General features: G+C 39.6%; 1 protein-coding gene across 1 annotated transcript; it reads left to right on the top strand.

The window, feature by feature from the left end:
- Positions 1-27,088, top strand: cwf19l2 (CWF19 like cell cycle control factor 2). Its single transcript, XM_063494009.1, has 19 exons — positions 1-104; positions 2,122-2,232; positions 2,919-3,044; positions 3,375-3,488; positions 3,848-3,967; positions 4,565-4,658; positions 7,511-7,626; positions 8,384-8,924; positions 10,194-10,398; positions 11,645-11,762; positions 13,099-13,200; positions 18,246-18,374; positions 18,885-19,022; positions 24,201-24,413; positions 24,648-24,764; positions 24,915-25,070; positions 25,179-25,259; positions 25,447-25,548; positions 25,673-27,088. Exons 1-19 carry the CDS (start codon positions 12-14, stop codon positions 25,811-25,813), a joined length of 2,817 nt encoding a protein of 938 aa, XP_063350079.1. The 5' UTR covers positions 1-11; the 3' UTR covers positions 25,814-27,088.

Genomic DNA, 27,088 nt, shown 5'->3' with positions numbered 1-27,088 from the left:
ACGGCGCTGTTATGGCGACGTACGGACTCAGTTTTGAGAGTGCAAGTAGCATCGATGAAAGGAAAGAAAAGAAACGACAGGCACGACAAGAGGCGCTAGAGAAGGTACGAAATGTCAGCTTCCGAAACAATATCTCTCTGTTTAAATCTAAATTTGTTTAATTGCCATAATTTTTGGTTTAAATCATACGCGTTTTGTTCAAACGAAAGCTAGCAAGCTAAGTAGGCTAACACCCACAGTCATGTTAACTCTTAGTGTGGGTTTTGTGACACAGCAGCGTCTTTTCAGGGAATTGTCCTTACTTGTTATATAAACCGGCACCTTTGTGTCGTTTTTGATCCCCCTTTCTCTGTTGGAAAGCTAACAGGACTTGTGTATCTTCACAATAACCCGATAACATTTGTGTATCTGAACAGGCAGATCCTGTCAGGCTCGTAGAACGAAGGCAAACACTGAATGAGGCAGATAGCAGACATGTGGCTGTGTTTAACAGATGATATATGCCACAGTGTCAGCTACTCACACTGCCCGTTTTAAAGATTAGGACGGCCTCGTTGTTATAATCACATATATACACAGTTTGTCGATTGGGCGTTATCTTTTTGCCGTGCAGCTTTGTTTACACTGTTAGCAGATGGAGGTACTCCCACAGAGTGCACCTGATGATGCTTCCAGTAGATGAGCCACACTATCTGCTTTGCTCACACGTAATTGAACTGGCTAAAGCAAAGAGTGCTACCCGATTTATTATACTGAGTTTAAAGTGGAATAGAAATTATTAATCAATGTCACACATGTAAACATAAACTGAAAGGCCGTTTAATGTTTAAATATTTGACAACCTCACCCCTCATCTCCTGTGTAATAATAGTGTAAACAAAGAGAACCACGTCTCTGTTGGGGGACTGCCTTTTCGATATTGAGCTGTCAAATTCTAATAATTTTTAATGTCAGCTTTTCGGTTTCTGGCCACCATATCAGGCTAGCTCTGCATCTTCCTGGACTGGTATTATACTCACCAGACCTTTTTCTTTTAGATATAGGTGGTTAATACCGGTATAGATCCCCTTCTGTCTTTAGATCTGTCGTAATTTTTTGTCGTTAAGATTAAACAAGGTGTTGGAAACTTTGCTCAGATTTTGGTCCATATTGACATGATAGCAACACACATGAATTGAGATCTGGTGGCTGAGGAGGGCATCGGAGTACAGTGAACTCATTAACGTGTTAATCTTTTTTATTTGTAACATGGTATTTTATCCAGCTGGAAGCAGCCATCTTAAGATGGACACACTGTGGTCACAAAGGGATAAAAAACACATGCAGTGATATGCAGTTAAACTGTGGCATTTAAACATTGCTAAATTGTTATGAAGGAGCCCAAAGTGTGCCAAGAAAATATTCCCCACACAATTACACAACCACCAGCTGCCTGAACTGGTGATACAAGGCAGGATGGATCTATGCTTCCATGTTGTTTCCACCAAATTCTTACCATATTCTCATCTGTTATGGCAAGAATCAAGACTATCAGATCAGGGAACAGTTTACAAACTTCTGATGTCCAATTTTGGTGAGCTTGTGAACTGCAGCCTCAGTTTCTTGTTTTTAGTTAGAGTGACACCCAGTGTGCTCTTCTGCCACTGTAGCCTAAAGGTTCAATGTGTTGTGGCTTCAGAAATGCTCTTTTGCATACCTTGGTTGTAACATGTGGTTATTTGACTTTCTCTTCTTATCAGCAGTCTTGTCATTCTCCTCTCACCTCTGACCCCTGACGAGGTCTTTTCTCCCAGAGACCTGTTGCTCATTTTATATTTTCTCTTTATTTGAACTTTCAATGAAAACCTTAAAGATGGTTGCACGGGAATCCCGGTAAATCAGCAGTTTCTGAAATATTCAGACCAACCTGGACAGAACCGAGAATCATACCAGGTTCAAAGTCACTTAAATCATCTTTCTTCCTCATTCTCATGCTCTATTGCTGTCATGTGATTGGCTTAATAGGTATCTGTGTTAATGAGCAGTTGAACTGATGTACCTAATAAAGTGTCCAATAAATATATGTCACAATGCAAATGCTAGTAAAAATTTTGAGGTGTTTATTTCCATTTTGTCATCCAGGCCAAGCATCAGTATGACAAGGAACAGAGGAGGAAGGAGCTGAAAAGGCAGAGAGGGGAGGACACTTGGATGCTCCCTGAGGTCAACGAGAGGCTGCAGCAGATAGAAGACGTAAGATGGAACATTTATACTTGTGCAGACAGTGCCTTTAGATAGTTGCACGAACCATCCTTACTGTGTTTGCTTTTTAAGACTTATATTACAGATTTAATACTTATATTACACATTTAAATAAAACTTTTATTATTTCCTTGAAGTAATGACTGCTGGTCCACTGGGGAAATCTTTGCAGTATAATCATTTCTTAAGTTTTACAGTAGGTTTGTGTAATTGATTTGTGTGTACTTTTCTGTGTTGGAGCAGTTTACGTCATGAAATAATTAAATAGGTAAATATGTTTTTAAATACAATTAATCAGTACATTTGATTTATTATGCATTTGATAAATAATTTATTTTCTATTGAAGGTGTAATTATGACACATTTTATACAAATATTTATTGATTAATTTATTTATCTATTTTCAATTTTGGTTAATTAATTAGACGATTTATTATTTCATAGTGTATTTATTTAGTTCTTTATTCATTTCATTTTGGAAATGGATGTTAAGCACTGTTGGAGACATATTCCTGTGTTTGTTCTTTATTGGAGAACTTTAACCTGGGGAAAAGCACATGTGCATATCTTTTATGATTGAGAAATGATTCTGTGGACATTTTTGACAAATTATGGTTACCTAACAAACTTAAGGTGAAGTTAAGAGAAAATAATCATTCCCTCTGCATCTGCTGCAGGAAGGTTCTGTCAAGAGCAAAAAGAAGAAAGAGAAGAAATCAAAAAAGAAAAAAGAGAAGAAGAAGAAGGCCAAGAAAGAGAAGAAGGCGACAGAAACAGGAGATGGCTCAAGTGACAGCTCACAGGTAGATTACTGAGTCATTTACTGCAGGATTCCTTTAAGCGTGGCCTCAAGTTAAATCCTGAAGATTTATCCTCGATTTAAAGCTGATATCTGATATATGAGCAATCGTTGAGCTTTGCAATTGAAGATTTCATATTCTGACATTTCTGAATGATCAAAGCTTGTTTATTTTGTTATAGAGTGACATCCCTGTCAAGTGGCAATGCTATTGATTGAGAAGACTGCAGCTCTTGTCACTCTTTGATTGATTTTTTTTTTCATTGCTTCCCTTCTTTGTTATCATTTTCTCTCTTATTCTCTTTTCCTTTTATTTCCTCTGACTCTGTGTCAGGACTCTGAAGATGAGTGGGTTGAGCTTCAGCCTCAGACACAGACTAAAGCCTGGCAAGTTCCCAGTGAGTCCAAACCTTCAGAGAGCGACGTCAGCCCAACACAGAATGTCCAGGTCACTTCCTCAAGAAGTCTTTCTTTTACTAAATAATTATTAGACTCAGAAAGTAATTTTTCAAGGTATTTTTAATTGTAGAATCAGGTTTCCTGAATGATAATGACCTTTCCTTTTTCATTTTTCGTTATAAGAGGCGATGTTGTCTATAGAGATATGAAAGCATTTACATGTGCACACAAGTTTTGTTTGCTTTTAAACCGTACATACTCATTGATTACTTCCGTAAAGTAGCAAATTTGAAAATGTTTTTGGAGTTTTTCACTTCTTTGTTTGCTGTATATGAGAGGAGACGTGTTATGTGTTAAGTTGTGTATTTTTCCTCGTTTAACTCTCCACTGTCTTTTTTCACCCCGCAGAGAGACGAATGGATGACTTTTGACTTCCTGGCAATGAAGACTACATCCACTGCTGATAGAAGGGCTGAGAAAGAACGTCAGAAAGAGGAAGAGAGAGCCAAGGCTCAGGCCATTGAACAGGTTTGTGTGTGTTGTTTTTTTCCCCCACTTAGTTTCTGGCTGCAGAGTGACACTACCCAAATGCATCGCGTCATAATAATCTTTTCAGCATACGATGCAAGAAGAGCAGTTTATGAATCATCAAATTAAAACTAACCTTCTGGTATTTGCTTGCTTTGTCATAACTACTGGGAGCTGGGTCGTGTGATGAGCGTAGCTTTCTTTATAGCTGCAAAATATTCACGGCAGAGTCTCTCACAGGTTGAGCATTAACTGTTGGTGGTGCGTGGCATAGCTACAGTTTAATGTACATATCACATGAATTGTTTTAAGGGTGTAACAGAAAACCTACAGCGAATTATGAGAACTGCTCAGCACAGCACGTCCTTGGATTCCTAACAGGATGCCAGTCAAGTAAGAAGAAGCTTTGATGAACTGCTGTCAATAAAGTTAAAGAGCTCGTTTCTGTCCAAATTGTTTCTGTGCAGCTTGGGTCGAACCTCTCACCCAAACAGTGTGAGTGAGACGTTCGTTTGTCACCGCTTACTGTTTTTGTGCTCCTGTTGGGTTATTTAAATTAATATAAGATGTTCTTTTGTGTGTGTTTGTAATTCTTAGGCTGGTTTGCACAAATTAGAGCTAAACCCATACTGGAAAGATGGAGGAACTGGACTGCCCCCAGAGGAGATGACTGATTCTGCAGCAAAGAAAGGTAACATACTAGACTCTATTGAGAGTTTTCAAGTTTTATGATTGCGAAATGTAAACTATTCTTTGAGGATTTTTGTCTCATCTCCTCAGAATATAATTTGATTCTTAATTGTATTTGTTTGTTTCACTTTATCATCAGCGAAAACGAATATCCATTAGTTATATTAGTTTAGATTGAAGTGTAGAGCAGCTTATACACTGTACATAATTTAGAGTAACCTAAAACTGAAAATAGTGTGCTACCCAGATGTTCCACCTGTTTGTCCCATTTTCTGTCTTCTCTTGCTCATGTGACCTTGATTGTCATATTTTCTCTTCCATCCTTCTCCCTTCAGCTGGGCTTCAGTTCAAGTAAATGAGGCATTTGACAAATCCATGGTTTACTATACTGCCCATTCACTCAAATTGGTATTTGAAATGTTGGCTTTAAAATAAGTCCTAAAAATGTACATTTATTTTAAATAGCAGAGAACTGGGCCTACTTAGTAAATGGTAAATCACCTGTATTTGTATAGCGCTTTACTTAGTCCCTAAGGACCCCAAAGCGCTTTACACATTCAGTCATCCACTTATTCACACACACATTCACACACTGGTGATGGCAAGCTACATTGTAGCCACAGCCACCCTGGGGCGCACTGACAGTAGTAGTGTTGTCTTTGAGGTTATATCACACTCTTTTCCTTTGTTTTCTCAGCTTCTCTTTTTATGTACTTTAAGGACCTTTGTTCATGTTGGCTTGGAAGTTGAGTTCCATTTTTAATTCTCATCCTTTGAAGCAACTATCTTGATTTAGGAAAGATCTTGTACATATTGTTTTCGAGTATTGTAAATAAACGCACTAAATGATTTGTAAAATACTATGAGGGGGCTTTAACATCTTCCCTTCCTGCATGCCTTTTAATTGATGGATATTTTATTTGGATACTCTTACAATCTGAGGCCTCAGAGGAACATTCCTACTATTACAAACAGTGACCCTCTCAACCCCACATTTATATTTCTCCCTGAAACTGCCCGCATTGAAAAAGACTGATTTCTTTGAGCCACAGTCCTACTCAAGGGAGTTTCTGTAAGTTTGCATTGTTTTTTGGGAGGGTTTTTTTTAGTGTTTTTTTTTAATTAGCCAGAGACTTTGCTGGTGTTCTGAACGTGCAGAAGAAGGTAGAATAAGATAAAAAGAAAATAATAAAAAAGCATGTTTGTAGACAGAAAACAAAATTGGCCGTGTGACAGGAAAGGAAGAGAAAAGCAAAGCTTCTGAGTCGGGGATTTGGGAAAAGAAAGTGAGAGAGCTGCGTTAAGCTGACAAGCAAATTCAGATATGTACGCACGTGTCTGTTATCTCTATACCATAAGTGAAGCTCCCCTTGAGAGCTCGCATAGCCTCTTGTAAACTTGAATTGAGAGCAAAGCAAAATAGGATGAAACAAAAACAAATACATGGAGTATTCATGTTTAATTCAAATTTAGTGTGGTTGAGGAATGTTGTTCACCTCATTTCTCCACACTTTTTTAAAAGAGAGAGACAGAAAAAAGACTGCAGTCTTATATTTGTACAGCGTACTTTAAGGACGACAGAGTTTTAGCTTTTTGCTCTCCTCTCTTCAGCTTTGAAGCAGATATTTAAGCAGTGGCGTGCTCCCAAACACAAAGAAATAAAATGCTCATTGCTGACCTTGACCAGAGAGACATTTGGCTTTGGTCGGTGCATTCGTCATGTCGTATTGCTCTGGGAAGTTGGAAGGAACATTAACTTCCCATAGATTTGAAAAATGTGTTTATCTAGTCTTTTCCCACCTCCCTAATCCTGACCTTGGGTTCTTCTCTATTACTCTTCTTCTTTTCGCCTCAGCCTGGCTTTCTTATTTTGTTCACTTGCTTTTTGTGGATATTTTTTTTTCTTTGTACCTGGGATTAGGTGTTTGTTTTTGTTTTCTTTTGTTTCTATGATGGTGTGTGCAAAAAGTCCACTAGTGAAAGGTCACCTGGATCTACTGTAGAGTTTAATGTAGATAATGCTAGTTAATGTCTGGTACAGGGTTGTCAAACATAAGGCCTGGGGGCTAGAATCAGCCCAGCAAATACTCCAAATCGGCCCATCTTAAGAAAATGTGAAGGTGTGCATAGGTTTGTAACTTTTAACTGAAATTTATATTTTACAGCTTTTCCTATTGATAAAGACCCCCACCACTTCCAAAGTCATTCACAGTAGAACAAAACTAACAATTACATACCCTTTTTTTGTAGTTTAGCATCTGTACCCCACCACAGTGATGTTAAAATTCACAATCAAGATATGATTGAACTGCTTAAAATGAATTGGACAGACTAGCTTACTTTTAAATATCAGGATTATTTTTGGAGGAAAATCCTTTGCACCCAGTGACCATGTGAAGTTTAGACCCCGTAGGCTTCACCAAACGTGTGTTTCCACCCTTGAGATGCTCCGCCTGTTCTTTACTGCAGTCACCTTTAGCTGCTGCTTGTTTGTGTCATTTTTGTAGCATTTTGCATCAGCTCCAAATCTTTCATCTGTGTAATTTGCCATGAAATAAAGAGGGTAGAAGCCTCGCCGTGAAACTGCTGTCAGTTATTTGTCCTAATGATTCTGAGCCTTTGAAAATGTGGGGACTGTGTATAAAAATGACTGCAGCTCCAAAACCGATTTGTAAAATTTTGTAAAACCCTTTGAATTAAAGCAGAGAGCCTGCACTTAAATCACAGCCTTGATTGTTTGATTTAATTTTGCCTCTGGCATACAGAGGCAAAATTAAAAAAATATATGTTTATTAAAATAAATGTGTTATTCAAAAACCTAACTGTATGTGTTTTCCCTGTCTATGCCTGCAGGCCCAGTAGTGAATGATGGTGGTCTGAGCTGGCTGAGGAAAAGCTACCAGAGGATGAAGGAGCAGGCAGAGAGGGAACAGCGCAGCCTCAGTGATGTGGTGGCTGAGAGATACGGAGTGAGAATTAACTCTTGCTGCTCTCACACATTTGCACACATACATGTGCACGTAACGGATGATGACGCTGCATAACAATTGAGATTTGGACATAAAAACATCGACTGACGTTCACGTTTTCTTAGTAAGAAAGGCTTAACTGTCAAAGCAAATGCACTTAGAAGACGAGGATTTATGCACACATATTCCCTCACTACTGTGGGAGGAAAGAGACACCTTGTTCTATTATTAATCTGTGTCTTTGCTGTTTGACATCACACACACACAGTGGCTGGTGTCCTTTGTTATGTCACTTTCAGCAGTTTCAGCGTTTGTGCATCTATTTATCAGCGCAGAAAAAATTCACTGTCAGAACATTGTGTGAATAGAGCGTGTGTGTTTTTCTGTGTGCATGACTTCTGTTTCCTTTGTCAAAACTTTGTCAGCAGCGCAGCTCTTGTTTTTTATAGTAACGCAGTTGACTTTCAGCTTAGTCAGGCAGCCAGAAAGCTGCTGCTTTTTTTCTTTTGCCTGATTCATGTTGAACTGCAGTAAAAATACCTTCAGAGTCACCTGCATCTGAGGCCAGCAAAATCTTTACACATCAGAGTAGCCTGCTGGAAATTATACATCAGATACATTATGCATTCACTCTATTGTTTCCTGCCACTTTTTGTTTTATGTGCCTTAGGTCCAGAGTAAAGTTTAGGTATCTGATCTGAAGATCTGAACTGAGAACATTTGCCTTGTGGTGTTTTGTATTTCTGTCCTTTTATAGTCAATGGAAGAATTTCAGCAGAGACTTGCTGAGGCTGAAGAAGCTATGTATGGCCAGAAGAAAAGAGAAAGAGATGGCACAAGCAGAGACGGGTGGAGGAAAGGAGAAGAGGAGTACAGGGAGAGGTGGAAGAGAAAGGATGAGGACGGGGAAGACAGAGATCGGTGGAGAAAAAATGAAAAGGACAAGGAATCGTCATCGGAAAGCCGAGAAAGATACCGCGGTGGAAGGGGAGGGGAGAGGGAAGGGTATAGAGGAAGAGAGGAGGAGCGAGGTCGAGATGGAGACAGGTATAGAGAAAATGAAAAGGATAGAGAAAGAAACAGAAACAGGAATAGAGACAGAGAAGGAGAGAGGGACAGGGATAGAGGACGAGGCAGAGAGAAAGATGGGGATAGGTGTAGGGATGGAGAAAGAGAAAAAGATAGGACCGATGCAGCAGCATCATCTTCTGGGCAAAGCTGGAATCAACGCTCCCTCGCGCTTGGATCATTGCAAGGCCGCTTCCTCAAACCCTCAGAAGATGATGACAGTGGTGAAAGTGAGTTTGTGTCAAGACCTTTTCTTATATGTGCAAAGAAGCATCAATATATTAATCCCATTTAGGGAACATTTGGTACATAATGCTACAGTCATTATAGCAAAAACAGCAATTGGAGATCATGACATGGCCATAAGAATTGTGACCATGCTCTATTAATTTGTGATCTTATTCACTTTGCTTTGAAGACGGTGAACATGTCTGCGACCACTCGCAGTCAGCTGATGTTTACAAAGCAACTTTAGTGCATCGAGATGGTGTTAAAACTGTGATAAGACAGTCTGCTGTCAGTTTACAAGGTAGACGGTGAAAAAAAATGCAAATCTGTTGACATCTACAAACAGAAATTCACATTCAGAGTCCAGCCAGAACCTCATAGATTTGAATTAGAAATTCAGAAATTCCTCCACAAATACTGATGTAGTTGCTGTAGAATCACATTTAACCACAAAATGGCATATATGGTATATAAATATGGATTATAAGTCCCATATAAATATGGGAGTATAACCAGAGTCATACAGTTGGCACCCATTTGAGTCAAGTCACCTATTGCAAAGAGACGTATTGCAGATCTGCAGACCTTCGCTGAGAGTGATTGCAGTCAGTCTGAGTCGGACCGCGATTATTTCGGAGGCAGGTTTCCTCCCACCAGGCAACCTATACAATCAAAAGTGATCGCCAGAGGCTGAGGGTGCTGCCTCTGAGTGACCACTTGGCCATTATAACTGCTTGCGATCGGTCACTTGACGATGCAATCACTGGGTAATCAATTTTTGTTTTTTGGTTGTTTTTTTCCCTTTTATTTCCTCCTTAGTCAGAAGGAGGTGGCCGTCTTATTTTTAATCCTGTGTGACTGTGCGAGAAAACACCAAAACACCTTAACGTTGCTCCTCTTAATGTGGATAAGCAGCAGCTCCACTCTAAACCTCCCTCCTGAATGAGTGAACTCCTATGCTAAAGTCCATCCACCCTTCGACGAAAGCTCATTTTCCACACTTGTATCTGTGATCTCATTCTTTCGCCTTTAAAAATTAACAATAATAATGTAAATAAAAATGTCAGTTTCTCAGCAATGATGCTTCATCTGGCGGCACATGGCTACATAACATTTAGGACACTACTATTTACCGTCATTGGGCATCAATTACAATGATTGCAATTAGTCTGCGACTGGTACATTTGGTACCGACTAGTGACAGAAGAGATGATTAGTCATCTTGTCAACTATTTGTGCACGTCCCTAATCTTTAGTTCCTTCCTCTCCAGCTCCTCAGCGTCTTCCTCCTCCTGCACGACCATCCAGAGGGTTCCTGAAACCCAGCTCTGATGATGAAGACTCCAGCAGAGCTCCAGCCTGGAAGAAGAGCAGCAGTCCTGCCTGTGAATCTGACACCTCTGATAAACCACAACAAGAGAACAAGAGAGATGCTGAGAAAACTGTAACTGCTCCTCAACCTGCTGCACCACCAAGGTTTAAAGCTTTTTTTTAAAAATTATTTTAATGCCTAAAAACCAAAACTTTCTATGATGTTAAACTGCATAAAGCTGCAATAAGCATAATAACTGATTTATAAACATTCTCATATTTTTCTCTCCTACAAGCTAGCTTACCTAATAATATCTTAACCACTGTTGCATATAAACAGACAGATGGAAATAAGCTCTAAGTTTAGCCAGTTGTATTTTATCTATGCTGTTTTTTTGTTTGTTTGTTTTTTTGCTGTATCTAAAACTGTAAATGGCCCCTGCAGCGGAGTTTCTGCCACAGTGCTGTTTGCTCCATGTTTCTGGTGTCGGACATCAGTCACTTTGTGAAAGCATTTGTTATCAGCTCCTTCACACAGCGTTTCCCAGTAGTCAGACTGATGCAGTGTAGCTAATTCCACCATGGAATTAGCAAGTCTTTTTCCCTGGTGTTCTTTTTAAAAAAATGAATTTCCGTCTCTCTTATTTGCCTCTGTATTTCATACTAATCTCAGACAAAACCTTTTTAGAACAGGGTTTGCAGCATAACCTTGCGTTTCTAACACCGAAATGTTTAATTTATTTTGCAATTTGTGAGACACACATTATGAAGAATTTAAAAATAACTGCAGTAACTTGAAGTCCAACACGGTCCTTTGTTGTAGGCCAGATGTTGGAGTATCAGTGCTATGTAAAGGCTTCGCAGTTGTTCTGTTTTGCCTCATTAAGCTGAGTTGTTTGGGTAAAACGGCACTCAGAACCCCTGCAGCATGAAATGAGTCTACAGTGTGGCAGCAGCATGAAATGATGCTGTGAGAAGTGTAATAGCCTAGAACGACGCTTCCCAGGCTGCAGAGCTAATCCTTCAAGGCAAGGATGTAATGATCTCTGGAGGGCTCAAAGACTCAAATGATTCATAACACATAAACACAGAAGCAAACAACTAAATGGTTAAAATTAAAACCTTCACAAATAAGTTTCCAATTAGAAGATAAAGTCTCTTATCAGGGTGACATCATTGTGTCTTTGAAAGCAGCTGTTTGGAAGGCAGAGTACGGAAAAGTCTGAAGGAAAAGAGGAAAACAGTTCAAGTGAATTTTTATTTTTTAAACTTAATGGACAATTTAATTTTGCAGGTTTCTATTTAGAGTTATGAATTTGGAATTTAGTAAATTGGTGACATGTTTTAAATTTTCCTTTTTACCTCTTTGTTTTAGTGCACCCTTCAGTCTCTCCTCTGTGTGTTTACCTAGGGCTGAGAGCGAAAGCGAGGAAGAAGAAGAGGAGGAGGAAGAGGTTCCACTGTTGTCAGAGGAGGAGCTGAACAAACTAGGGTCCAAGCTAATAAAGGCAGAGATCATGGGCAATACGGTGAGGCAGTTATTTATTACTGCTGACCTTCTGTCAGCCTGTTTTAACTCGGGCATTAATTTCCTCCAAAGCAGCAAAATATGTTGAACTGCACTAAAGAAATTGCTCCAAGCCTGAGGCTGTGGTTCTCAACCGGGAAAGGGTGAAAGAAGGGTTTCCCCTTCTCTCAGTTAGAGATAGAATGAGGAGCTCGGTCATTCAGGAGGGCCCAAGACGAGACCTGTTACTCCTTCACATCAAAAGGACCCAGTTGAGGTGGACACCACCTAGATGAGGTGTTTCAGTCCAACTGGGAGAGGCCCTGGGGCAGAACGAGGGGAAGCACTGGGGAGAATGTGACTCACGGCTGGCCTGGGAATGTCTTCCTAGAACAGCTGGAGAACGATGTCTGTTAGAGCTTAGAGACTTCTTAGACTGCTGCCCCAACACCTGGACCTGGATTAGTGGCAGCAGATGGATCGATGGATACAGAAACGCCTTTAGAACTGACTTATTCTAAAAGACATACCACAGTCTAGTTACCTGTATGCTACAAACATCATTCATAACGGAACATTGTCCAGTCGTTGAATGCAACCTACCGTTTTGACACAGAGTTGAAAAATCCTCTGGTATTGTGGCAATTTAGTATTCAGTTTATTGATCGCTTGTATAGTACAATAGTCTCAGATGATCAACAGCATATAAACACACATGGATATGACTACATGAATAAGTCAGAATTTGTTGAAGTAAAAAAACCCTCTAAAGTTCATATTAGTTGTGAAATCCAGAGTTAAGTTGTTCGGCTTTGTGGGAGAGTTGATATTGATTTGCCTTTCCTCTGCACATTTGCTTCAACTCTCGTCTTTGCATGGATTTAACAGCACATCAGGGGATCTGTTAATTTATAGCATTCATTGATCCGCGCACTCGAGCCTTCCTCTGTCTGTTTTCCTGTGTCGATTCTAAGAGTGCTATGGGATTTCTTCTGGTGTGTGCCGTAATCACCTCCCTATATGATAAAGCAATCAAACCAATATTCCCAAACCACCTGTGTCTGTGTCTGTGTTTGCACACCTGTGTTTCATAAGTGCAGTTCACACTTGGCTTTAATGAAGGTATCAGTGCACTACACTCACCTCCCACTTTATTAGGTACACTTACTAAACTGTGGGGACTTCCTTCTCTTGTTTATACTCACCTGATCATGTCTGAAAGGATCTTTGATTGGCCAAAGTCTCTTGTCTTGGGAAAATTTTCTCTAAAGCTTTAAATTTATGTTATATATGAACATTGTGTTCTTTGTGTTATAAATACATTTCTGTTTTTGTGTGTGTGTCTGTGTGTGATTTAGGCCGTCATTGAGAAGCTGAAATCACAACTGGAAGCAGCTCATAAAGCCAAGGAGAAACATGCTGCCAGGAAGAAGCTACAAGAAGCAGCCAAATCAAACCAGGTCTGTAGATATTTTACAAAGTCACCATCTAACTTTATCTAACTAGTTATTGAAAAGGGAGACAGAATATTAAAAACACCCCTCAATAACACAAGATGACCATGAAGCTGTGCGGTTGGTTACAGGGTTGTTCTCAATGCGGTTTGCTTTTCGTTCGAAAAGCCATGTAGCATTCCTAAATGACACAAAGATGGTCGAACAAGACAGAGAACAAAACATTTTTATTTTTCACAAAAAGGAAAACGTGTTTTTGTACATTTCTTTATTCCCAGCTTTAGAAACTGTCCAGATCACAGAAGTCTGACTATGTCAGCTTCACATCTGAGTCACTCAATTTTTGTGTTACGACAGCGGCCTTAGTGGGTCAGACCTAAAAACATTTACGTATCACTTTTAGTGTGACATAAGTCTAATCCACATCTATTAATGCATAGATATGTATAAGATTATGACCTCCAAGGCAATGGAGGAACCCCCACCTCCCCACCCCACCCCCCTAAAAAAAAACATCCAGAAAATTTGTTTTGAAATCTGCAAGACTATGCAGACAGGCTTTGCAGAAACTAAAGGAAGTGTTAGAAGCAGGAATGAGCCATGCAGCTGTGGAAAGATGCAAAGGAGGCTCAGAATGACTTCCTTAGAGAAGTTTTGAGCCGGATGTCTGTTTTTAGCAGCATCCTCACATATTTATATCCAGCACCCAATATTGCACACTCACCGTGGCTTTCTCACTTGTTAGTATATCTAAATGAAAGCATGAAGAACAACAATGTAGCAGTGACCTGTTTCTAAATGATAGAATACCAGCATTTTAGCAAAAGTGATAAGGCCAGCACTGTTACACATCCTGTATCTGAAAGGGTGAAAGGGCTTATATATACAGGACTAAACGCGTCCTGTGTATATAACACACACACACACACACACACACACACACACACACACACACACACACACACACACACACACACACACACACACACACACACACACACGTCTTCAGATGTAAGTGAACTCTGCTGTCATGGGGGACTGCTTGTAAAAAGAATTTATTTGTTTGAAGTCATGTTTCTGTTCAGCTCTTACGTCGTGCTGTCTGGAAACTGCTCCTGTTCAGCCGCTTCACCAGATTGCTAATGAGACACAATGTCTTGTAGTGTGCTGACGCACTCTCCTATCAGAGGTCAGGATGAGTGTGCATGATGTATGTATGTATATATGTTTGAAATAAGAGAACACCAGTGGAGCCAAGTGAAAGGGGCCGGATGCATGTGCTACCATGTCTGTGTCCATAGCGCAGACAATTCACAGTCCTCTAACGTCAGGGCACTGCTTCTTCTCTACTTACTGTCTTACTAATGTCTTTTCTGGCTTCACACGCAGCTGGATACCCAGACAAATGGTTGCATATTTCTTAGATGAGCAGACGCTCAACAACTTTATAAAGACATGAAAAACAGTGTGATTATTCCTATAATCTGTAGATCGTTATTTGTAAGTTAAGCCAGATTTATCCCCAAGAAAGGCTTCCCTGTCCAAATGAAAGGACTAGAATGAAATACTCGGTAAGGGTTCAGGGAAAATGTAATAATTCTTAGGTTTTAGTGCACTTATCAGCCGAGAGGTACTTCAGCACTGTAAAGATGAAGTGGTGTTGATTTGCACTCATTTGAGATCCTTCCAGTTTGTGTTGTTATAGAAGGCATTTGACTTCTTTTCAGTGTTCAGTGTTTTGACTCTTGTTGAATGTCTGGCTTGTATTTAGTGTTTTTTTTGCAATGTGTGGAGACTTAAGGCCGTACTATAGTGACTAACGTGGAGGAAATATTCTCTTATATTATTTTGATTTTTGTCTTCTGACCCATAGAAATGGGAATCACCAGGCACCCCACAGTAGAATATTACACAATACTTCACTTCACATATAAGATTATTGCAATTTTTGACATTTTGTGAGATGTTGAGTTTTGCAATAACAGATATTGTGATTTATCACATTTTTCAACTGGAAATTATCTCCTTAAAGTTAAACTTTGTCATATCTTTTAATCCAATAAGATAAAGTTATCCTACTCTTGAAATGAAATCGTCAAGTATACCAACACTTAGAGCTGGGCGATAAAACGATAACGATATGTATTGCGAAATAACTTTTTCTCGATAGAAAAATTAAACTATTGCGATAGGCCTCATCCCTCTTGTCCTCTTAAAAAAAAAAAAAGAACAGCCAATCCAAATTAAGTAGCGCAGAGCCGAACCAATCACAGCCGCAGCGTCACGTCACGTGACTTGTTACGTACAGCACAAGTGCCAAGGCGCACATGTGTATTTGTTTTTGCAGCCGGGCTGCCCAGGTAATGAAGGAAATGAGTTTGCCGACTAGAGAAAAATCAACCGAGAGCGTGAGCGAAGGTTACCGAAGAAAAAAACGATGCTGGTTCCAATGCCGGAGAGCTTGTTGAACGGAAGGGCCATAGAAGTTCCGTAGTGTGAAGGTATTTCGGTTATTTCAAGTCTGACAAAAAACAGAGTAGCACGCACTGTAAATTGTGCCGAAAGCAAGTTTGGAAATACAATAAACCGGTGCATGCTCAATCTCTGACTGAAAGCGCTAATTTCGTCATTCGGCTTTTGTCAGACTAAAGTCACTGTTAAAACTGTTTGAAAAGCTAAGCTATACAACAAGGAGAGATTGAGAATTTCCTTTTAGTTCTCAGTTTATTATTTGATATTGACAAAAGTCAGTCAGTTTTGTCTGTTCTTCTGTAAAACGAACTAAGATTTATTTTTAGAATTAAAATTTTGTTTCTAAGTGGAATTGACAATTTAGTAGTCTGTTTTGTTTGTTCTATTTTGAAACTTAAACACTTTAGCGGCTGCCTTTTGTGTAGTTTGCAATATTTGCCTTTTATTTATCTGAAACTGAAGTCTCATGTTCCTTAAGTACATCTACCCTGTTAAACTTATTATGGGAAATAAATATTTAAATCAAAACAAGCTGCAGATTATTTCACATTTTACTCGTGAGCAACGGCACATTTAAATCTTACAAATATAGTTATTTGATTGATTATACTTTATTCATCCCAAGGGAAATTGGGTTAAGGCTGCCAGCCATGCCAGCGCCGTTATAATTTGGCTTATATTGTGACATATATCGTTATCGCCTGAAATGAAAAAAACATATCGTGATATGAAAAAATCTTATATCGCCCAGCTCTACCAACACTGTGACTGAAACCTGCCATAAATGTTGCTTTAAGACAGTCATTCTGCGATCGGTGTGATACGTGATTGAATGGGTTCAAGCTAACAACCTGTTTCTGATCAGAAAATCCTAAAAACCGAGTAGAGCCAAGCTGAGTAGGTACTAGTCAAAAAGAAGCTTTTGTCAGAACATGTTGCAATCGGTAGATGCAAAGAAGATGCTGTCTTATTTTGACCCACGTGACTGAGGCTTTGGATGCTCTGAAATAGGAAGTAGCTTTGTCAAGCTTGGTGCGTTCAGTGTTGGATGGTTTTTTTGTTGAGATGTAAGTTTGCTCATCTAACGTTACTGCAGGATTTGCGTGCATGAGACCAGCCCTGTTGTTCATAGTAGTCCCAGAGTATTTGAATGTATTTAATAAAGTATCTGTATTTTGTGTGCCTCTGTTGATAAAATGATACAATATCGCCATGTATCCCCACCCTGACCACCCAATTTTCATTTTCATGTGGCGTCCTCTCATCTTCTTTGTTCTTCTTTCCCGTCTGCCTGTCAAAACTTTAAAACTTTAATTAAACTGCAGTTACACACGTCTTTCCTTCTGGATTGATCGAATCAAACTGATAACTCTCACCAAAGTAAAGATTAGGAGAGTATACGTAAAATATGGAGATGTTAGTCCTGTGTTTTATTCAGAATGATATGAAAGCTTAAGTCCAGCCCTTTCAAGCCATTTAAAATTTCACTGCAAGTAAGATGTATTTTTTATTCTGAAGGAGCCCAGATTATTAGTTGAAACTCGGCTGCTTCTTCAATTCAATTCAATTCAATTCAATTTTATTTATATAGCGCCAAATCACAACAAAAGTCGCCTCAAGGCGCTTTATATTGTACAGTAGATAGCACAATAATAAATACAGAGAAAAAGAGAAAAACCCAACAATCATATCATATGACCCCCTATGAGCAAGCACTTTGGCGACAGTGGGAAGGAAAAACTCCCTTTTAACAGGAAGAAACCTCCGGCAGAACCAGGCTCAGGGAGGGGCGGCCATCTGCTGCGACCGGTTGGGGTGAAAGAAGGAAAACAGGATGAAAGACATGCTGTGGAAGAGAGACAGAGATTAATAACAGATATGATTCGATGCAGAGAGGTCTATTAACACATAGTGAGTGAGAAGGTGACTGGAAAGGAAAAACTCAATGCATCATGGGAATCCCCGGCAGCCTACGTCTATTGCAGCATAACTAAGGGAGGATTCAGGGTCACCTGGTCCAGCCCTAACTATATGCTTTAGCAAAAAGGAAAGTTTTAAGCCTAACCTTGAAAGTAGAGATAGTGTCTGTCTCCTGAATCCAAACTGGAAGCTGGTTCCACAGAAGAGGGGCCTGAAAACTGAAGGCTCTCCCTCCCATTCTACTTTTAAATACTCTAGGAACAACAAGTAAGCCTGCAGAGCGAGAGCGAAGTGCTCTAATAGGGTGATATGGTACTACAAGGTCATTAAGATAAGATGGGGCCTGATTATTTAAGACCTTGTATGTATTCTTCTGTCTCAACAGCCTGTGAAATCTGACAGATCCACAAACATTAAATCCATCCTCCTCCTTTGCAGTGATCTGAGTGATCCTAAATGAGACAGAAAACGTCGCCTTGCTAGTACATTTCAAACAGTTTTCTTTTTTAAAATATCATCAAAACTTTTTTTTTTAAATTACCTTTCTTGTTACAGTTTGTGGTTGTTGAACGGTTAAAGGTTGAGCGCCTGCACAGATATAGTTTTGTGTATTTACAGAATTAAATAGACCTTAAAATTACCCACTTGATTTGTTTCAGGCCTCAGATGGGACCAGTGAAGACCGGGAAATCCTGCTGTTCAGAACAGATGAGTCAGGTCGGGCCTGGCCTGTCAATGCCCCATCTGGACCTCAGGAACCACACGGAGGACGGCGAAAGAAGAAACCGGTAAGGAAAGAAAAATTATGTAATGCAAGAAATTAGATAAATCTACTTGTTGTATCAGCTTGCCAACGCTTGAAAAAAAAATAAAAGACTGAGAGGGTCCTGGGCATTGATGCAGCAGAGGTGTTGAGAGATGGGGAGCTAATAAGAGGCTTGTATCCAGCTATTTGACTTCTTTTTTTTGTGATATTCATCGTGTGTGAAAAGAGAACAAGCACCTGCCTCTGAGCTGAAACTTGTATACAAGAAACAAAGCCCTCAGTTTATGGTCATTATAAATTTATAAAGCAGTCTAGTCTCCTTTATTCTTCCTGTTTCTTTTTTTCTGTCCACTCTCTCTCATCTCCTGTCAAATATATGATTTCAGATGTTTTGAATAGACTTTAATCTTCTGGGAGTGCTTATTTTAAACATCACACCCAATTTCCAGTGATTTCAAAAAAAAATTTCCTTCACAGTCTTGTCTCTCTTTGCTTCTTTTTGACATTCTTCTGTCTTTCTGTCTCGTTTCAGATCGAGACGCATGTTGACGGTGAGCGTGTCCGTTACTTCCAAGATGATGACAATGTCGGTCTAAAGGAGATGGTGAGAAGGGAGAAGATGAGCTCTGCACAGGATCAGAATGCCCTTTACTCTCGTATGGCTGCCAAGGTAAGAAGACATTTCACCATAATTGTGCAATATCTTTATTTAACTTCTGAAATGCTTATTTATTTAAAATATAAATCGTATAATCTCTTTTCTAATGAGGGCAAACACAAGATCTTTTTTTAGTGTTTAAGTTTGAACACAAGCCGACTAACACAAAGAAAAGCTAAAAATCAGCCCAAAGAGACTTCGAAGCGATCGCTACTGCTGTTGTACTGTAGAACCATTTGTAGGGAAAAATGGAGGCTACAGTGCTAAAAGCCTTTGTTTGATCAGGTTCAGGCTGTGAGGATGGGGTTGGCATGCACTCAGGCTTAACATTGCTCTGGATACCTTGTTAACTTTGTGTTAGCATGTTGTTTGTGCAGATGCTTTCAAAGACCGTATGTTGTGTTAGCAGTAAATGCAATTTTTTCCTGTCCTGGATGCAGATTGCGCTTTACCGTTTCACTCTTGTCCTTCTACGCAATTAAAAATAAAGGTAATGTCCATTTCCCCACTCCTCAGAACTTGTATATTTCCACCATTTTCTACAAACTCAAATCAGCTGATTGTAGCGCAGATGCACAGGAAAGCAAAGTTTGTTTTCTATTCACCTAATGTGCAGGTAACTCAAGAACCTTTGTAATGCATTAATGGCGCAATTTAACTGTAGTGTGATGACACAATTTAGTACAGTAATGCATTTTACCAAATATAATGTGATTACAGTAATACAATATACACACCTGAAGGAAGTTCATCTTGGACTTGGTGGATTAAATTTTTTTAAATGAGAGAGCAAATTCTGTGTAACTTTTATTTGCTGGTGTTGTTATAAGCAGTGCTGGAACATGGTTTCCTTATGGCTGGTTCAGACCAGATGTAGCAGGTTTGGCATCACCCAACCAAAAAAAAGAAAGCTATAACACCTATTGTAGGTTATTTTTAATATTAAAGTGAACTAAACAGCAAACCAAGGGATCATTTAAAAAAAGAAAAAAGAAAGACAGAAAGAGATGGTCTGTTTGCTCTCTCTGTCAACAAACAGGTAAAGAGGTGGAGATTGAGGTGGGATTACATTTAGTATCAACTGATCAGGGCGCACATCTGGTAACGTGCAGTGCAGTGTAAAAATAGCAGCCACTGCATCTCCAAAAGACTGGAAACTTTCACATTGGAGCTTTGTTCTGCAGTGCGTAATTTTCATGTCAGTGTCTTCTCGACATTGTATTTGCTTTGTTACTCAGGACAGCAAAAAATTAGTTAATTAAGAAAATAAATTAAAAACTCAACCAGGTTTTATCTCTGAAGGACCAATGAGGAGCATCGTTTACACAGACCTTTTCTTTGTTTTGTTTTGAATTTAAATTTCCTCATGTTTGTGAACAAACAGGGCTCCTGTCCACAGTCCTGAAACAACAGCTAAGCAGTGTGCTGTATCCCTGCCACTATATTATTTTATATTTTATCTAGGAAACAGAAATAGAGGAGGCAAAAGTAGGTTTTTATATTAATTAAGGACATAGTGGATCCAAACAAACAAAAGCCGGTTTCAGTCTTGGGAGCTGGTCTTGAGTCACATTGTAGTGGATACATGGAAAAGATCTCTGGTTCGAGTTAAGTTAAGGAGCAGATACAAACCCATCGGGGGTCACAAGGCAGTGTGCTGCCAGAGCTGGTCTCAAACCTGGATAAATGGCAGGTTTGCATCAGGAGGTGAATCTGCTGTAAAATCTGTGCCAGTCCGACTGCTCTGGCTACTCCCTTTGGAAATAAAAGGAGTAGTCGAAAGCTGCTTCTTTGAGTCTGAGTTCTTTGAGTTCATACATGCTGTCAGGGATGGGTTTTGTTCTTCTCCCATTTCAGACTGGGTTCATACACTGAAAAAATGTAAGCAATCAATGAACCTTGACAAATGCAGGGCATATTGATTTTGGTCAGCTTATGTCCCTGGCAGCAGGTAAGATCAGCAACACACAAACTTGAAGATAGTGGACACAAAATATGGCAAAACAAACTATGTATGCATGTTAATGTGAAAGATTACCCCCCTTTTTTTCTGTCACACTTCTCTGAGGAAAACGGCAGCATTTAAAATTTGCACCGTCACATCACTGTTTGGTTCGATGTCATTATCGGTTTCCCTCCACTACTAGCTGTCTCTGTGAGACTCTCTCAGCCACTGTGTGGTTGAAATAGACACACAGCAGAAGATGAGTTCTGACAGGTTGCGGTGCGTGTGTCAGTCTATCAGCAGCTTTACAGCCCGTACTTTATCATGAGCCAAGACACATTTTCCTCTTTCCTCCTTCTCATTTTTTTTAGCTGTTTGCTTCTTCTCTTGGTGCAGGTTGGAAAATGACAAGAACCTGTGCAGAAGTCATAGAGTGTGTGTGTGTGTGTGTGTGTGTGTGTGTGTGTGTGTGTGTGTGTGTGTGTGTGTGTGTGTGTGTGTGTGTGTGTGTGTGAGAGAGAGAGCGAGCAAAGCGTTAATAAACAAAAGGATGGAGGAGTTGCTATGGAAATTAAAAAAAAAACCCCACACACACTTAAGCTCTGTCCACATTTTTCCTCGTCTCTGCCTTTCTTACTCGTTTACGTTCTCTTGCTGTCTCACTCACTCAGCCTCACTTATATATTCACTACACATATGTGTGTCTAAAATCTCACACACATGTTCTGCACCTGCAAAGAGTGACACTAAAAATACATGTACAGTTACCATGGCAGGGCTTCTATAAATACTACTAATCACAGCTATAGATTGATGATCTACAAAGAGAGAGACAAACTCTCGATTCTCTATTCTCTCTTGATATCGCACTCTGCTTCCCTCTTCGGCCCTTCCTTCTTATCTTTTCTGCTTTATCTATAATTATCCGTCTAAAGCCTTTTATCCGCTTGTCCGTGTTTTTCTCAGTTTTTTAACTCTTCTCCGTCTTCCTCTCTTATCCCTCCGACTCTCACCAAGCCAGTCGTATGACTTCAAACGTGTTGGTTACATTTTCCAAAAAGCATAGGTGCTTGTTTGTAAATGTGGGTTTTTGTATGCAGATGGTATGGCTGAAATGGTCATCTCAGGCGGCCCATCTGGCTGCGTGTCTGTTCAGCCAACTGTTTGGTCCAGAGCACGATATCTCCCCAACTACTGAACAGCTGCTGACCACAGTGCCATCAAAATAACCCTGAATTTACCTTTGAGAGGCCTTTGTTGTGGTCCTGATATCTTTGATCGGGTGTCTTGAGGTAGATAGTTTTTCCTGATTTTGTTAATTGGAAAAAAAAAAAATTAAGCAAGTCACAAATTCGCTCAAATCAGATAACTGTGTTTGGATCATCCTATTGTCCTCTTTTGAAGCATCAACTTTTAAGAGAATTGTATTATATTTTGTATACATTCATTTTGTTGTCTTTATTCTTTTTAAGCATAATTTAGGATGTTTGTAGTGCAGTAAAAATAACACATTTTGGGATCAGCTTAAACGAAAAGCAGATGTGAAATTTAAAAGTGAAATCAGAGGTCAAATGTGACCTGATGTCTGGATGCAAACTATAATGTGATTTTTAGTACCCGTATTATTTCCTGAGTGTTGCCAATACAAACAAAGACACCTGAATTTTAAGCACAGTTTTAAAGATCAAAGATATTTTATGAAAGTTTGACCTCTTCTTCAAGGTCAAATAAGGTCAGAGTCAAAGTAATTTAATATTTAACATCCGCATATATCATTCTCTATATGTCAATGTGTTGTCAGTACAAACAATGGCAGAACAAAACACAGTTTTAAATAGCACTGTGTATAGCATTATTATCACTTTGAGCTTCAGATCAATTTGTTGAACTTGAAGGAGAGGTCAGAGGTCAAATGTGAAACATTGGAAATCTTTATTTGGTACTTTCTATACTGTTGACAATGCAAACCACACTTCATATTTATAAGTTTTAAGGCTTTTTGTCCATTTTTGACCAAGAAATCATTAAGTTGACCTTGAAGACGTTGATGGATGAAAGGCAAATTTTAAAGGATTGTTAACATGAATTCACTCTACTCCTCCACAGTTCAGTTAAAACTTTTCATGCTATCGTGCTTGCAGACAGAAAGAATGACACACACACACAAATGCCACCAAAACATAACGTCCTTCATGGATGCAACAAATGACTAATTGTTTTATCTTGTATGTGAAAAAAATTACATTTATTAACATTCCCACACAAAAAAATGGCATGCTAGTTTATTTATTTATTTTCAATAATCACATATTTCATAATGTAAACAGTGACTCCAGTCCATGGGTATCCAAAAACAAAAGAAATGCAGCTTTGTGTGGCTCTAATGCTGTTTTATCCAGAACACAACGTAGTTTTCTTTACCGTCACCGAGCATTTTAACATTTTTCTGGAAACGTTATGGTCAAATATCAGGTATGTCGGTGTCTTGTGGCTACAGCAGCGTGCTGTGTTCACGATGTATAATTTAAATTGCATCAGGAATGTATCCATAAATAAAACATTAGCGGTGATAGTGAGGACTGACAGCATGGTTTGGTTGATTTATTGCTATCGTATAATGCCTAATTAGTCTGTGTGAGAGTGCTCGTGATGGCATGTGTGCAATAAAATAAAACTGTCTGCTCTTGGCTTAATGCGGTATGTGCTTTTGCACACTTCTATGCCCTCACACTCACTCCTACACACACACACACACACACACACACACACACACACACACACACACACACACACACGCATTCCCACCCACACTAAAACTAATCCAATTTTCACTCTCACACACTCACTCCTACACAGCGAATCATGTACACACACACTTGAGCGACGCTTGACTCTCGCTCTCTCAAATACACACAGATTCCAACCTGTTGCTGGATCACCATGGTGACAAGACTCAGACGTAGAAACACTAGAGTCAGCGTCCTGACGAATACTGTTAATGCACAGAGAGTTGACACCTGCGTGCATTTAGTTGACACTACAGCAATGACTTAATTAATAAATAATGACAGTTTCTATCGCTTTACTGTTTTTAAAAATGTATGTTTTCTCTTTTTGTTTGAAAGTCTGAAACAGGAATTTCAAACTGCAAAATACACAAAAAACAACATCAGACATGAGAGAAAATGTATAGAGACGCCCCCCTCACCGTCTCTGTCTCTTTATCGCTCTCCTCTAATCTCTAGATGATGGGGAAGACGGACGGCGACAACTACACGCTGGACGACATGTTTGTGTCGAGCGCAGCGCAGCGGGAGGGTGAGGGGAGGGAGGAGGAGAGGATGAGGAACAGAGCCATCGGGGAGAGTAGGAGGCTGGCTGCCTCCATGGAGAAATGCCAGCACTGTTTCAGCAGCAAAGAGCTCCAGAAACACCTTATAGTGGCGATAGGGAGCAAGGTAAGCACTGGTTAATGCAGGCTGTTATGGGACAGGTAAAAGGAATCTGTGCTGGCATACTTAGATCCTCAGTCGCTCGAGTTGTCCATCAAGGTATAATTGGAAATAGGATGATAAAGGTGGGCTGTGATTACTTTTGGAATGTCGAGAAGGTTTAAACTTCACTGAATTATTCAATTTATGCATGCTTTGCTAAATTTCATCTGTGTCTGTGTGTTGTGATCTTGTTCTCAGGTGTACCTAAGCCTGCCAGCAGGAGTGTCGATGACAGAGGGCCACTGTCTCATCTGTCCACTCCAGCATCACTGCTCTGCCACCGGCATGGATGAGGATATATGGTCAGAAATGCAGGTTAGCCCATCAGTGCTCAGAATACTGTTGCTCCAGGCTACAGGGACAACTTTTATCTGCATTTATAGAACAGTGGCAGAAATCATTGGAGCCAAATTGCTGCTATAAAGTGTAACTGAGCTCACCTCTGTGCCACTTTACTGCCCTCAGCTGTTCCGACGTACTTTGGTGCGGATGTTCGAGGCCCAGGAGCTGGACTGTGTGTTCATGGAAACGCACATGAACCCCCGCAGGAGACAGCACATGGTGTTAGAGTGTATCCCACTACCCAAAGAGCTGGGAGATATGGCACCTATCTATTTTAAGGTGTGTGGACCTCCTATCTCTCATCAGTCTAATTGAATGTATTGGTTGCGTTGGGGTTTAAATAGCCTTTCTATTGTGGTTTTTAAAAAACAATCTGTGTCCTCTTAGAAAGCTATCATGGAGTGTGATGAGGAATGGGCCATGAACAAGAAGGTTGTCGACCTCTCTTCGAAAAGCATTCGGCAAGCTGTAGGTTAATTTTTACTCTGTGCAGTTCATTCATTCTTAATCTGGTTACTTAGTATTTCTCTCTGTTTTTGTTCTGCCCTCTGCCTTGCGTTGTTTTCTATGCAACTTTTCTTTCACCTTTCTTCTTCTGCTCCTCTGTGTTCCTTTTGAAATGGTAATTTTTATTTTTATTTTATTGCCCTCCCAGGTTCCTCGGAGTCTGCCATACTTTGCCGTAGACTTTGGACTCCAGGGGGGCTTTGCTCATGTCATTGAAAATGAACAGAAGTTCCCTCATTACTTTGGCAAGGTCAGCGGGTGTTTTAAGACTCTTATACGCCATGCATCTCCTTGGGCTTTTTTCTTTCGGTTTTTTTTCTGGTTACAATACGGTAACATTTCAGTACGAGTGACCTCTCTTTCTTCTATTACAGGAAGTTGTAGGAGGCATGCTAGACTTGGAGCCTCGGCGTTGGAGAAAGATGATTAAAGAAAATTTTGATGACCAGAGGAAGAAAGTGTTACAGTTTGCACAGTGGTGGAAACCGTATGACTGTACCAAGACTCAGGGCTAGAAAAATTCTATTTTATTGTTTTCTTGTACTTCTTACAAAAACCACCATGTGCTTCCCAGTGCAGGGATCGCATTTGATGAACCTGGTGTAGAGTCCCAATTTGGAATTTGACGTAAATGTGCTACTAGCAATGTTAACATGAGATAATTTTCACTGAAATAAAAATAAAAGGACAAATGAAGAAATGTGTTTCAAAAGTTTGTTTCAGTTACATATGTTTGCATAATAAATGCATTTTGTCACATATATGCAGTGGATAGTAAGTGTAAAAATGTTAAAATAACAGTTTTATGTGACCGTAATAGATGATTTCAAAACTTTTCCCACCTTTAATGTGACCTCTAACCTGCACAATTGAATATAGTTTACGTCTGAGAGGTTCCAGAACTAATTGGTATTTCTTTATAAATTTTTAGGGTCTTATAATATAAAATGATTGAAATGACAGGATGATACTGCCACCGCCATGCTTTACCATAGGTATGGTGTTCTTTTGGTGTTGCAACACCAAAACATATCTTTTGGCACAAATTTCCCACATGCTTTCGGGAAACTTGATTTTTTTCGGGGAGGTTTGTTTTTGCAAATTGTAGCTGTGCTTGATTGTTTTTTGTTTTGTTTTTTTTTGTTTTTCTTTAGTCCGTCTTTCAACCCTACCTCAAACTCCAAACATATGGAGAATATGGGAGTTTGTCGTTCCAAGTAGTATACAACCAGCACTTCTGGTTGCACTTTCGGGAAATTCCTGCAGCCCCTTTAGTGTTGCTGTAGACCTGTAGAACTCTTGGCAGCCTACCTGACTAGTTTTCATCTTGTCTTTTCATCAGTTTTGTGGGGACATTCAGTTCTTTGCAATGTCACTGTTGTCCCAAAATCTTTGGGCATCTGCTGGAAAGATGAAGATGAATTTAACCTTTCAGCATGACAATGACCGCAAACATACATCCAAATCAACAAAAGATTGGCTTAATCAGAAGAAAATTAAAGGTTTGGACATCCCATCCAGAGTCCAAATCTAAATCCTAAAGGAAAATGTGTGGGGCAATGTGAAGGGCTGTGCACAAGAAATGCCCTTGCAATGACAAGCGGACAAATACGGCCATGTCAAGGTGTGCCATGCAGACTAATACTGAATGCTGTGATTAAATCAAAATGTGCATTAGTTTTGATGTGTGTGCACAGTTGTGCAACCAGCTTACATTTTTATTTTTGTGTTTTTACTCACAGATTTGTTTGTTTTTTATAGTTGAATTGTAAATGTTATAGGTCACATTA

The sequence above is a fragment of the Pelmatolapia mariae genome, linkage group LG14 (genome assembly GCF_036321145.2).
Source record: "Pelmatolapia mariae isolate MD_Pm_ZW linkage group LG14, Pm_UMD_F_2, whole genome shotgun sequence".
NCBI classification, from domain to species: Eukaryota; Metazoa; Chordata; class Actinopteri; order Cichliformes; family Cichlidae; genus Pelmatolapia; species Pelmatolapia mariae.
This window is presented reverse-complemented; position numbering and strand designations above follow the sequence as displayed.

Excerpts from the sequence above, each read along its gene's own strand:
- cwf19l2 (XM_063494009.1), top strand. The coding sequence starts at position 12 with ATGGCGACGTACGGACTCAGTTTTGAGAGTGCAAGTAGCATCGATGAA. Across the intron at positions 4,659-7,510 it reads TGATTCTGCAGCAAAGAAAG|GCCCAGTAGTGAATGATGGT; the intron begins GTAACATACTAG and ends CTATGCCTGCAG. Across the intron at positions 11,763-13,098 it reads CAGAGATCATGGGCAATACG|GCCGTCATTGAGAAGCTGAA; the intron begins GTGAGGCAGTTA and ends TGTGTGATTTAG.